Raw genomic sequence first — 14,772 nt, forward strand, 5'->3', positions numbered from 1 at the left:
TGCCAACTTAATGGACAATCATTGAAGTGCTATATGTTCTAGCATTTTTGTGAAAAATGTGCATGCATGGGTTATTCCTGTGATCTTTGTGGCACTCGGATACAATGCACAGTGCTGACTACCCTCTCTTACCCTACCCTCAGCTTCAGAATTTCTAAAAATTCCATAAAGCTATTATTAAAAAAATTTAGCAAGCAACTCAAATCAGAAATGAAGGCTGATCCAGACTTCAGGATTCATACAGCAGTGAAGCTGATCCTTGCTAAAAGAGTCAAGAGAGTTTTGGCAATGGCTTTATATTTTCCACTTAGGAAGAGATCTGTCAAATGGAACAGAGAAAGTCAAAGAAGGCCAATATTTTGAGATGCACCAAGGTTGCAGGCTAACAGGGCACACATACTTGTATATTTCTTGTTAGAGTTCTGATAAAGCATCTCTTGACCCAGAATGTTGATTAGATTAGATTCCCTACAGTATGAAAACAGGCCCTTCGGCCCAACAAGTCCACACTGACCCTCCGAAGAGTAACCCAACCAGACCCGTTCCCCTACTCTATATTTACCCCTGACTAATGGACCTATCACTCTAGGCAATTTAGCATGGCCAATTCACCTAATCTGCACCTGTTTGAACTGTGGGAGGAAACCGGAGCACCCAGAGGAAACCCACACAGACACGGGGAGAATGTGCAAACTCCACACAGACAGTCACCTGAGGCTGGAATTGAACCTGGCTCCCTGGTGTAGTGAGGCAGCAGTGCTAACCACTGAGCCACCGTGCCGCTCAGACTCTGCTTTCTCTCCACCGGTGCAGCCAGACCTACTGAGCTTTTCCTGCAATTTCTTTGTTTGTTTCTGTCACCGGGTTGTTCACCGCTTAAATGGAAATCTGGGTGAGGGTGGGACAGAAAAACTAAATAGTTATTTCACATCTTTAACCATATTGGGATATCCAGTGAAACACCCAAGAGCATTGCAAAGTGGTTTGTTTTATCGAACAAAATATGACTCCAAATCGATTGGGGTATTATGTTGGATCTTGTGGATGTTCAAGAGACCAAAATGGTACCGTGAGGATTGTGGAACTGGAGATTACAGAGATAGAAAGAACATGGAGGAGATTTAAAATGAGGACAAGAATTATAAAGGAGGTCAAGAGTTTTCTCAACTGGGAGTCAGTCTCGCTCAGCCTAACTCTCTCAACTCTTTTAGCAAGAATCAGCTTCACTGCTGTATGAATCCTTAAGTCTGGATTAGCCCTTATTTCTGATTTGCGTAATGAGGGAATGGTTGTTATCTGAGTTAGAACGGCAGACAGCTGAAGTTCGAAAGATCCAGGGTATTGGAAGGTAGCATGTGGGAGACTAGGTAGAAGACCATTAGAATAGTCATATCCAGAGGTAACAAAGACTCAGAAGAGTTTTGGCAGTGGATGGCAAGAGGGAGGTGATGACCTAATGGTGTTGTTGCTAGACTATTAATCCAGAGACCTGGGTAATGGTCAGGGGACTCTGGTTTGAATTCAATTTTAAAGAAGTCTGGAATTAAGTGTCTAATGAAACAATTATCAGTTGTCAAAAAAACTCAGCTTGTTCACTAATCCCCTTTCAGGAAGGAAATCTGCCTTCCTCACCTGGTCTGACCTATGTGTGATTCCAGACCCATAGCAATGTGGCTTACTCTGAACTGTCGTGTGTGTGTTCTGGAAAAGCACAGCAGGTCAGGCAGCATCCGAGGAGCAGGACAATCGACATTTCAGGCATAAGTGCCCCTCTGACGTGCCTGACCTGATGTGCTTTTCCAGCAATACACTCTCGACTCTGATCTCCATCTCCATCCTCATCCTGTGAATGTATCTCAAATAAAATGCAGCACTCAACCAGTATTCAGGAGATAGAAATAGCTGATACTTGGGATGGCCTGCATTTAGCCAGAAGTTCATTTTGGGGTCAAATATGTCACCAAAGTTGCAAATGGTCTGGATCAGTCTCAAGACATTTGCTACAGAGAGGGGCAAAGTTGATTGCTAGGGAATGGAATTTGGAGCAGTAACCAAAAACAATGACTTCAGGCATCATGGCATTTAGCAGAAAATTTGGAACCATCAGCATTGAATAATGGGCGGCACGGTGGCACAGTGGTTAGCACTGCTGCCTCACAGCGCCTGAGACCCGGGTTCAATTCCCGACTCAGGCGACTGACTGTGTGGAGTTTGCACGTTCTCGTGTCTGCGTGGGTTTCCTCCGGGTGCTCCGGTTTCCTCCCACAGTCCAAAGATGTGTGGGTCAGGTGAATTGGCCATGCTAAATTGCCCGTAGTGTTAGGTAAGGGGTAAATGTAGGGGTATGGGTGGGTTGCGCTTCAGCGGGTTGGTGTGGACTTGTTGGGCCGAAGGGCCTGTTTCCACACTGTAAGTAATCTAATCTATTGGATAAGGACTCTGATCATTTTTGCAATGATGGGAAAGTTGAACAAGGAGATGGTGAGATAGGGGCATTCAACTCTCAAATTAGTGCTGATTTATTGTTGACAATGTGATAAATGGTTTCTAGGATCTTTTTAACCAAGCATCTATTGTAATCTTGTGATTTCTCTTGAGCATGCTACTGTATATAATGTATGCACTTCGATCAGGAGCGTATGGAATTGTATTTGCTTTGGAAAGTCTATTTTGCTTCATCACATTATTGAGTCCTCCTTGTGCCTAACAGGCGCTTGCCAGTTTCTAACAAGCCAATAGAAGATGATGATATCGATGTGGGGAACGAGAGGAGACGTGTGCTGCGAGGAGATGCAGATACTGACGTTCTTAAAATTCAGAACCTGACAAAGGTAAAGCAAAGTGAAATGGGAACATTGAGAATACTGTCTCTTTGAAGGGAACACTTCCATTTCTGAATGCCTTTGCACCACATGCCCAGCATTCTTACAATGGGAGCTGTTTCTGGGGTAACAGGATTACCTTCTGAGAAAACGTTGGGATTATATCCATTGGAGGTTAGGTGAATGACGAAGATTCAAGGAGAACTTAACAAGGTGTGGTAATAAGAGTTTCTCCTCGTTATGGAATCTGAATTGGGATAAAATTTCGGAATAAGAGTGTCTCATTTAACATGGAGATCAGAAGGATTTCTTTTCTCCCAAAGGGTTATTATTGTTTGGAATTTTCTTCCTCAGCAAGTAGTGGAGGCAGGATCATTGAACTGCTGCAAGGGTGAGTTGGAATTTTGGTTCATAAAGGAGTTCACGATTATAAGGGACAGGCAAGAAACTGGAGTTCAGGCCACATCAAATCAGCTGGGATCTTTTTGACTGGTTGAACCAATCTGTACAGTCAAACAGCACAGAAACAGACCCTTTGGCCCAACTTGTCCACACCGACCGGATATCCTAGATTAATCTAGTCCTATTTGCCAGCATTTGGCCCATATCACTTTAAACCTTTCCTATTCATGTACCCATCCAAATGCCCTTTAAGTGTTACAATTGTATCAACTCTATTAAACCTCTAATTTTAACCTTCCTATGGCAGCTCATACCATACATGCACTGCCCTCTGTGTGAAAAAGTTATCCCTCAGGTCCCTTTTGAAACCTTTCCCCCTCACCTTAAACCTATGCCCTCTAGTTTTGGACTCTCCTTGGGAAGAAGACCTTGGCTGTTTACAGTTAAAAATCACACAACACCAGGTTATAGTCCAACAGGTTTAATTGGAAGCACATTAGCTTTCGGAGCGACGCTCCTTCATCAGGTGATGCTCCGAAAGTTAGTGTGCTTCCAGTTAAACCTGTTGGACTATAACGTGGTGTTGTGTGATTTCTAACTTTGTACACCCCAGTCCAACACCAGCATCTCCAAATCTTGGCTGTTCATGCTATCCATACCCCTCATGATCTTATAAACCTCATCTCGAGGGACTGAGCAGCCTGTTGTTCCTAATGTTGTGTTCTAGTGTGGCTGAAGGCATTCCAAGATACTTTACAGTTTGTGATTGAGGTGTTAGCATAGTGGTAATGACAGTCCAGAACCCAGGGCTAATGTTCTGGAGACATGGGTTTCAAATCCCACAATGCAAGCTGGTAGTATTTGAATTCAATGAAATAGATCTAAAAAAAACAGTCAATGTAATGGTTCTGTTGAGTGTCATTAAATCCCATCCGGTTCTTATATGGACAAACATCTGCTGTCCTCACCGGGTCTGGCCTACATGTGATTCCAGATCCACACCATTTAATTTGGCCATCAGCTACACTCTGGGCAATTGGGGAAGGACAATAAACGCTGACTCAGCCAGCAATGCCCACATCTCATGAGCAAATTAATTATTGCTATTGTATTGGTTCAGTCTTTGTGGTTGCAAAGACTGTGTGACTATTGCCACTTAAGTTTGATTTCAAGGAGTAAATCAGAGAGCAAATTCTGTTGTCAGCCTGCACACATGTTAAGGTTGCTAGTATCCAGTTATCCTGCACCTCTTGAAGCTTCACTCAACCTTATAGAAGTTTCTGAAATAGTGAGGGAGATAGATAAGATTAATGGTTGTTGTCTTTTTCCAAGGATGGGGGGCACATTTTTTAATTTGAGAGGAGAGAAATTTAAAAAGACCTGAGGAGCAAAATTTTTTACACAGTATATGGAATTAACCTCCAGAGGAAGTGTTTGATGTGGATATAATTGCAATGTTTAAATACATTTAGATAATTACGTGAATAGGAAATGTTTGGAGGGATATGGGCCAGGAGCAGGGAGGTAGCACTAGTTTAAGTTGGGATTATCATCTGCGTAGACTGATTGGACCAAAGGGTCTGAATCTGTGCTGTATGACTCGATGACTCCAAATGACTTGGCACTGCAACACATGAAGTGTGTTCGTGGCTCAGTGGTTAGCACTGCTGCCTCACAGCGCCAGGGACCCAAGTTTGATTCCAGCCTTGGGCAACTGTCTGTGTGGAGTTTGCACATTCTCCCCATGGCTGCGTGGTTTTCCTCCGGGTGCTCCGGTTTTCTCCCACAATCCAAAGATGTGCAGGTCAGGTGATTTAGCCATGCTAAATTGCCCAAAGTGTTCAGGGTTATATAGGTTAAGTGCATTAGTCAGGGGAAAATGTAGAATAGTAGGGGAATGGATCTGGGTGGGTTACTCTTCGGAGTGGACTTGTTGGGCTGAAGGGCCTGTTTTCACACTGTAAGAATTCTAAAACAAAAGTGTGGGATGTTCCGGGAAAGTTGAAGTCACCATATTCCTACTGGGAACGTAGGCTGCTCTCTTATTAGAGACAATCATCTGGACCCTCATTAACCACAGGAGAAATGTCAGGACTCATCCATTGAAATGTAAACTTTTTTTTAAGGTGTGACACATCTTAATTATTCCCAAACAAAGTGTCCTATGCTCTACATTTACATTTACAAGAGTCAACTGTCTTCCCTTCAGATTTTAATTACTGTGAGAGATTTTAAAAATATATTTAAAATAATTTGTACTTTTATTTCCAATGTTTTCCTTACTACATTCCCTCTCATTACTTTGCTTCCTGATTCCAAATTGAATTGAATAGTCTAACTTGTAGTTCTGCAGTGATACTGGATTCCAGTATGGATACTTCAGTATCTTTGGTCAAAGAGACTTCTAAACGCACAGATCCCAGATCCACAGGGTACACCATTGTTTCAGCAGCCTGGTCGCTATGAAAGAGCCCACAAATGTTTATAGAAACTGCAAGGATAATGCCAGCAAGCATTGTTTTTATTTCATTACTGATTGCAAAGTCTGCCTCAACTTAGGGAACAGAATAGTCAAGTCATAGAATCATAGAGATCTAAAGCATGGAACAGCTCCTTTGGCCCAACTTGCCCATGCTATCCACTACACAGCAAGATCCCACAATGGCAGTGTGCTAATGACTAGTGAATAATGTATTGAATTGATGTTGATTGAGGGATGTGTGTGTGTGGGAGTCCATTATTTATAGAAATAGTGCCTTAGCTCCTTTACACCTACCTGAGAGGAGACACAGAGTCTCAATGTAATGACTTGCCTGCAGAATGGCAACTTAGATTGCACTGAAATATTTCTGATCCTCCTGTGAGCAGTAATGTTAGTGGAGATTTAACCGCTTATTGAAAATCATTATGAGTTTTGATATTCTAAATCCTGAACTTTAAGGATAGACCATGACAGAACGGTATTGTCGCTGGACTAGTAATCTAGTGTTCCTGGCTAATGTTCTAAGGAAATGTGTTTGAATCTCACTTTGACAGATGGTGAAATTTGAATTCAGTTTTAAAAAAATAATCTGCAATTTAAAAAGCTAGTCTCATAGCAATTTTGTAGCCACTGTTGATTGTTGCAAAAAGCCAAGTGGTTTACTAATCATCTTTAAGGAATGAAATCTGCCATCTTTACCTGGTCTGGTTTACATGTGACTGCAGACCTGCAGCGATGTGGTTGACTCTTAGCTCCTGTCTGACTTGGCCTAGCAAACCACTTGGTTCAAGGACAATGAGAAATTAACATCTTGCCAACAGTGCCCACATTTCATAAAAGGATAATAGTAAAACCAAAGAAATGAAATAGGCGATATTGTATTCTGTAACAGAGGGTCAGTAACCAGAGGATACAGAATTAAGGTCATCTGCAAATAAAACCAGAGGTAACATGCGAAAAATTCGGAAGAATAGAACGACATTTGAGTGGAACATGAATGAATTAGTTGGGCTGTCTGACCTGATTTGATTTGATTTATTATTGTCATATGTACCTAGGTTCAGTGAAAAGTTTTGTTTTGCGTGCAACGCAGGCAGATCATGCGTTACCAAGTGCATTAGGGTAATAGAAAAGGATGAGAAATACAGTTACAGCTGCAAAGAAGGTGCACAAAAAACAAGATCAACATTGCATTTGAAATTTGAGAGGTCCGTTCAGGAATCTCATAACAGCGGGGAAGAAGCTAATCTTGAACCTCTTGATACATGTCTTTAAGCTTTTATATCACCTGCCCAACAGAAGAGATTATAACTGGAGTGAGAGGGGTCTTTAATGATGTTAGCTGCCTCTCCAAGGCAGTGAGAAGTACAGATGGAGTGAATAGGTGGAAATTTGGCTTACATTCTGGGCTGAAAATGTGTTGCTGGTTAAAGCACAGCAGGTTAGGCAGCTTCCAAGGAACAGGAAATTCAACGTTTCAGGCATAAGCCCTTCATCAAGAATCTTATGCCCAAAACGTCGAATTTCCTTTTCCTTGGATGCTGCCTAACCTGCTGTGCTTTAACCAGCACCACATTTTCAGCTGTGATCTCCAGCATCTGCAGACCTCATTTTTTACATTCTGGGCTGCCTACACAAATATCTGTGTAGGCAGCATTCAAGGAACAGGAAATTCGACGTTTCGGGCATAAGCCCTTCATCAGGAATCTTATGCCCGAAACGTCGAATTTCCTGTTCCTTGGATGCTGCCTAACCTGCTGTGCTTTAACCAGCAACACATTTTCAGCTGTGATCGCCAGCATCTGCAGACCTCATTTTTTTACATTCTGGGCTGCCTACACAAATATCTGTGTTTTTTACAGTCCTAGGCAGCATAGTTGCCGTACCAAGCCACAATGCATCCAAATAGAATGCTTTCTGTGGTGCATCTATAGGTTTTTGTGCTGTCCATACTCTGTGTAACTCCACCTAAGCCTTAGACAAAAAAGGTGGGTTATGATCTGGAGTGTACGACATGAAATGGGTGGCAGCAGGAGATTCAATAATAATTTTCAAAAGAGAATCAAATAAATGCTTGAAGGAAGTCTACAGATAATGAGGCATGGAAGAGAATATAAATAGACAATTCTTTGAAGGATTCGACACAGGCATAATGGGGTAAATAGCCGTCTCCTGTGCAGTGTTATTCTGTACGGAGAGATTGCCTCTAGCATGGTATTTTACCTGAAACAGCTTATGTTATCTGTAAAATGGGAAACTGGGTGTGGAATTTGTGCTGTTGAAGAATCTAATAAATATTACAGCTTTAAAGCACATATATTACAGCTTTAACGCACATATATTACATCAACAAGCACATGTATGTCAGGATTAGCATTAAACTATGAAGTTGCACATCGTCAAATGCTTCCAATACTACATCATGCTTTACGTGATTCTAGCTCAGATAGAGTCTGTGGCATTTATCCCTTCTTGTCACACACTGACATGCTGATGATATCAGCATGTTCCTATAAGACATACTGACATAATGAACCCCTAAGGTTGCATTGATATCCTGACCGTGAGGCATAACACAGCTGAGATAAACAGTCATCTTAGGGCTATTTCTAATATACATTGAATTCCCCAACAAATGTGCCTCTTCTTCAAAAAGTTTGGATGTCATCCATAAAAATATACCATTCAGGAGGCTACAATAGATCAATTATGCCAAGCTTTCTAAATGTACAGAAATTCCTGGCTAATGATTAATAGAGGTCATGTATCTACGAGTTATATTCAGTGACTGGATGATAAAATCAGAAAACTAACATTCAGACTTGACAGTCATTCTATCTGTGCCACCTCCAGGTGTACAAGTCTCGGAGGATGGGCAGAATCCTCGCGGTAGATCGTTTATGTACAGGTGTGCGTCCTGGAGAATGCTTTGGGTTGCTGGGAGTGAACGGAGCCGGGAAGACAACAACATTCAAGATGCTGACTGGCGACGAGAGTACAACAGGCGGAGAGGCCTTTGTGAATGGAAACAGGTAAATCAACAGCACGGTGGTTCAGTGTTAGCACTGCTGCCTCACAGCACCAGGGACCCGGGTTCAATTCCCGCCTTGGGTGACTGTCTGTGTGGGGTTTGCACATTCCCCTGCGTCTGCGTGGGTTTCCTCCGGGTGTTCCGGTTTCATTCCACAATCTAAAGATGTGCAGGCCAGGTGAATTGCCTGTAGTGTCAGGGGTAAATTAGGGTAGGAGAACGAATCTGGGTGGGTTACTCCTCGAAGGATCGGTGTGGACTTGTTGGGCCGAAGGGCCTATTTCCATACTGTAGGGAATCTAAGCTGAACAGAGTGGCCTACTTTTGCCAGAAAAAGGAAGGTGCTTGATCATAGCGTATAGGACAGGAGATTCCGAGGGGATTTTGGGGGGGAAAAAACCTTTTCACTCAGTGGATGGTGGGAATCTGGAATACACTGCCTGGGAAGGTAGTGGAGGCTGGAAACCTTACAACCTTTTAAAAAATATTTGGACGAGCTCTTAAACTATCATAATATTCAAGGATATGGGTCAAGTGCAGGAAATTGGGATTAGCGCACTTTTAGCGGTAGTTATTATCATTGCAGACTCATTGGGCCAAAGGGTCTTTCTTGCACTATATGTATGCATGTATCTATCTTTCTCTCTCTCTCTGTCTCTCTCCCTCCCCCGTCTCTCTCTCTCTCTCTCTCGCTCTCTCGCTCTCTCTCTTCCCCCCATCCCCTTATCTCTCTCTCTGTTTCTCTCTCTCTCTCTCTCTGTGTTTTTCTCTCTCTCTCTCTCTCTCTCTCTCTCTCTCTCTCTCTGTGTTTTTCTCTCTCTCTCTCTCTTTCTCTCTCTCTCCCTCTCTCTCTCTCTCTCTCTTTTCCCCCCAACCCACCCCCCTTTCTTCCTATCTCTCTATGTCTATCTATTAGGTCAACTCTCAGTCATTGATTTCAGCCTTAGCTTCAAAGGAGAAATTCAGAGATAAGCGCAACCATGCAAGGCAGCACTGTACTACACCCACCTTCCTGTTTGTTGTCTGTTGCAGTATTCTCAAGGACCTGCTCAAGGTGCAGCAGAGTATCGGCTACTGTCCACAGTTTGATGCTCTTTTCGATGAGCTCACAGCCCGGGAGCACATGGAGCTCTACACCAGGCTGCGTGGAGTCCCCTGGAAAGATGAAGAGCGGGTGAGAGTCGGGTAGAGGGCCACAAATCACACATCAGTATTACATAAAATTTATTGTTCCCCTCACACACAGGCCGTTCAGCCATTCTGCTCTATGCCAGCATTATCTTTTAATTCACGTTTGGTAGGGTCCAAACTAATCATCCATTCAATGTAATGGGTGCACAAAACGTGTACATCATTGTCAAAGGGAATTAAATGGCAAACTAAATGCTTGAGTCTGAAGCATTTCTCTGAAGTTGTGTTAAAATGGAGTCTCGGTTATGACAGAATCACGATCCTGACTACAACATACAGTATTATTGCATTATGTAATTACATTATTTTTCTATACAGTATTATATAAATTAATGTTTTATTGAGCTTATGGAGATAGAGTGAATCACGAAATGTAGTCAAGACATGAGAGGAAAATACTAACATAGGAAATGAAGGTAGGAAGGGACAATGAAAATAACCTAAGCATATATGACACTGAAGGCTAGATTTTATTGTGACAATTAAATGCCAAAAATATATCTGAAAGCACCCAGCTTTCACAACAAAACAAAATGATAGAGCTCAATGACAAGCACAAATAAGCATAACTTTGAGTATTGGAGTTGGGATGTTATGTTGAGATGTTCAGGACATTGGTGAGACCTCTTCTGGAGTACTGTGTCCAGTTCTGGTCACCATGTTATAGGGAAGATATTATTAAGCTGGAGAGGGTTCAGGAAAGATTAACCAGGACGTTGCTGGGACTGGAGGGTTTGAGTTATAAGGAGAGGTTGGATAGGCTGGGACTTTTTTTTTCCCTGGAGCCTAGGAGTTTGAGGGTTGACCTTGTAGAGGTTTACAAAATCATGAAGTGTTTGGATAAGGTGAATAGCAGATGCATTTTCCCTGGGATGGGAAATTTCAAGACTGTGGGGCATATTGTTAAGATGAGAGGAGACAGATTTAAAAAAGACATGAGAGGCATTTTTTTTTTTACACAGAGATTGGTTCGTATGTGGAATGAACCTTCAGAGAAAGTGGTGGATGTGGGTACAGTTACATTTAAAAGGCAGATAAGTACATGAATAAGAAACGTTTGAAGGGATAGTACAGATACGGGCAGGTGGGACTGGTTTAGATTGGGATTATGGACTTGTTGGACTGAAGGCTCTGTTTCTATGCTATATGACTCTATGATTCTATCCTGATGGATTTAACCTTAGAGTGTTAAAAGAGGTTCCTGTTGATGTAATCGAAATGTTGGTGTTAATTTTCCAACATCTGCTAGGTTCTCAAAAGATCCATCAGGCTGTAAAATAGCAAATATAGCGTCTCTGCATAAGAAGGGAGAGAGGCAGATAACAGGAAACTGTAGGCCAGTTAGCTAGACATCTGTCATGGGGGAGGTGTGTGAACAGAATGTTGATGAGAGTTATATCTTAGAAAAACTCAAGATAATCAGGAAGACTTGATATGGTTTTGTGAACAGGAAATCAAGTTTAAGGAATTTATTGGAACTCTTTGAACTAGGAGCAGGTGCTGTGGGTAAAGGGCAATGTAGAAGTACTATAATTTGATTTCCAAAAAGTATTTGACAATGTACCAGATGAAAAGTTATTACATGAAGTAAGAGCTTATAGTGTGTAGATAACATATTAACATGGACAGAAGACAGGCTGACTGGAAGAAGAGGGGTATGCATTTCTCTACTTGGAAGGACATTGTCCAGCAAGGTACTACACTGGACCATTAATCTTTTGTAATTTATGTCAGCGACTAAATGAAGAGAACAAAGGCATGGTAGGTACATTTGCAGAGGGTACAAAGATAGTAGGAAAGCATGTCCTGAAGAAGACATAAAGATGGGTATTGGTGGGTTGAGTGAGTGGGCAAAACATCTGGCAGCTAGAGTATAACGTGAAAAATATTGAAGTTGTTCTTTTTGGCAGGACTCTTGAAAGAGCAGGGTATCAACTAATTGGGGAATCATTGCAAAATCCCAAGGTCCAGAGGGAACTAGTTGTCCAGTGCATGAGCTAGTGTGTAGATACAATAAGTGATTAAGATGGTTGATGGAAAACAATCTTTGTGTTATGGGATAGATCAGACCCCTCAAAATATTTAAAGAAGGTAGCCTAGACCCTTATGTTTCCTTATTTTAAAGGCAAATATTTTGTGCTGTTTTCCAGGTGCAGCTTGATTGGTCAAACTACTCGATATTAAGCAAAATACAATGTATTTAAACATTGGAGTTAAAATACAACAAAAGAAATAACTTAACACCATTGGAAATCTTAACAGAATAAAAGATATAGCAACTATTGCTAATTAACTGTTCCAATATAATAACATCCCATAAACGTAAAAAGGAAAATTCAGAAAAATTAATGTATTCCACACCAACCCAGCAGTAGAAAGAACCCCAGCTTCTTGCTGTAACCGAGAGAGGGCAAAGATATCTTCTACTTCTTCAAGCCCACAACAGCAACTGCGTAACGCTAAACCCCAAAACTAAAACAAACTAGAGATCCTGGTCTCTGAGAGTTGGCAATACCCATCCAGGCTGCTTCTATTGTTTCAGCCTTAAAAAAAAAGACTAAGGCCTCACAAGCTATTTAATTTACTGGCTCTCCAAGTAGACAGCTGGGCATCTCTGTCCTAAAACCTCTCTTCAAAAAAACCCGGACAAAATAACCCCTTAAAGCTACAGCACCATCACATTTGTTACAGAAGCATTGAACATATTGTTGAGACCACATCTCAAATATGATTTTGGTCTCTTTATTTAAGGAAGGATGCCAATACATTGGAGTTGGTTCTGAGGAGGATTACAGGAATTAGCCTCGAATGAGCTGGTTGTCCTGTGAAGACAGGTTGACAGACTGGGCTTATTTCCACTGGGGTTTAGAAGAGTAAGGGCTGACTTTACTGAATTGTATATGATCCTAAAATCACAGAGACTTGGTTGAAGGAACGCCATGATTGACAACTAAATGTTCCAGGATATAGATGTTTCAGACAGGACAGGAGGGAAGTAAAAGGGAGGGAGGGGTTGCATTGCTGGTCAGAGATGATATCAAGGCTGTACTAAAGGAGGACACTATGGAGGGCTTGAGCAGCGAGGCATTATGGGTAGAGCTGAGAAATAAGGTTACAGTTACATTGTTGGGGTTGTACTACAGGCCTCCCACCAGTGAGCGTGCAGTAGAAAAACAAATGGGTAAACAAATTATGGAAAGATGTAGAGACAACAGAATAGTGGTGATGGGAGATTTTAGTTTTCCCAACATTGACTGGGATACACTTCGTGTCAGAGGTCTGTATGGGGCAAAATTTGTAAGGAGCATCCAGGCAAGTTTTCCTGAGAATTATGTTCAACTAGGGAAGGGGCCATATTGGACCTGGTGTTGGGGAATGATCCAGGTCAGGTGATAGAAGTTGCAGTAGGGGATTTCTTTGGGAACACTGACCACAATTCTGTAAGTTTTAGGATATCCATAAACAAAAATGATAGTGGTCCTAAGAGAACAGTACAAAACTGGGCAAGGCCAATTATATCAAAAATCGGCAGGAGCAGGGAAATGTGGATTGGAGGCAGCTATTTGAATAAAAGTCCACATTTGGTATGTGGAAGGCTTTCAAAGATCGTACAAGATAGGCATGTCCCTTTGAAAGCAATGGATAGGAAAGGCAAGATTCGTGTACTGTGGATGACAGGAGAAATTATGCAACTAACCAGGAGGAAAAGGGAAATGTACATAATGTCCAGGCATCTAAGAACAGAACAGGCTTTGGAGGAAAATCAGGATGGTAGGACCAATCTTAAATGAGGAATCAAGCAGACTAAAATGGGTCATGAAATAAAATCCTAAGGCTTTTTATTCAAAAGCGGCATGAGGGTAACTAGAGAAAGGGTTGGTCCACTAAAGGATAAGGAAGAAAGATTGTGTTGAACCTGAGAAAATGGGTGAGACTCTCAATGATTACTTTGCATCAGTGCTCATTGAGGAGAGGGGCATGAATGAATGTTGAGATTAGAGATAGATGTTTGTTTACTCTGGATCACATTGACATAAGGAGGAAAGATGTTTCAGGTAGGCTAAAGGATATTAAGGTGGGCAAATCCCCAGGACCAGATGGGATCTATCCCAGGTTGCTTAGGGACGCAAGAGAGGCAAGAGCTGGGGCCCTGACAGATACCTTTGTAGCATCCTTAAATACAGGTGAGGTGCTGGAGGACTGGAGAGTTGCTAATGTCCCCCCTGTTCAAAAGGGTGGTAAGGATATTCCAGGTAACTACAGCCCAGTGAACCTAATGTCAGTGGTGGGAACGTTGTTGGAGAAGGTACTAAGGGGTAACATCTATTTATAGTTGGAAGAGAATGGGCTGGGCTTATCAGTGATAGGCAACATAGTTTTGTGTAGGAAAGATCTAGTTATTTGAGGAACTGACCAAGTTGATAGATGAAGGAAGAGCTGTAGATTTCATGTGTGTGGACTTTAGGGAGGCATTTGATAAGGTTCCCCATGGTAAGCTAATGGAGAAAGTGAAGTCACATGGTGTGCAGAGTGTTCTAGCTAGGTGGATAAAGAACTGGTTGAGCAACAGGAGACAGAGTAGTAGTTGAAGGGTGTTTCTCGAAATGGAGAAAGGTGACCAATGATGTTCCACAGGGATCAGTGCTGGGCTACTGTTGTTTGTAATATACATATGTGATCTGGGAGAGGTCATTGGTGGTCTGATCAGTAAGTGTGCAAATCACTTGAAGATTGGTGGAGGAGCAGAAAGCATAGGGGACTGACAAAGAATGCAGGAGAATATAGATAGACTGGACAGTTGGGCAGAGAAGTGGCAGATGGAGTTCAATCCAGGCAAGTGTGAC

The 14,772-nt window shown here is 42.0% G+C and overlaps 1 protein-coding gene across 2 annotated transcripts in view; it reads left to right on the top strand.

Moving 5' to 3' along the window:
• Positions 1-14,772, top strand: part of abca2 (ATP-binding cassette, sub-family A (ABC1), member 2) — a 541,802-nt gene that overhangs the window by 479,401 nt on the left and 47,629 nt on the right. For both annotated transcript variants that reach the window (XM_060841298.1, XM_060841299.1), the window contains exons 40-42: positions 2,711-2,831; positions 8,560-8,738; positions 9,770-9,911. In XM_060841298.1, the coding sequence (XP_060697281.1) occupies positions 2,711-2,831; positions 8,560-8,738; positions 9,770-9,911 (442 nt within the window). The remainder of the gene's footprint in view (positions 1-2,710; positions 2,832-8,559; positions 8,739-9,769; positions 9,912-14,772) is intronic.

This window comes from Hemiscyllium ocellatum, chromosome 21 (assembly GCF_020745735.1).
Source record: "Hemiscyllium ocellatum isolate sHemOce1 chromosome 21, sHemOce1.pat.X.cur, whole genome shotgun sequence".
Lineage (NCBI taxonomy): Eukaryota > Metazoa > Chordata > Chondrichthyes > Orectolobiformes > Hemiscylliidae > Hemiscyllium > Hemiscyllium ocellatum.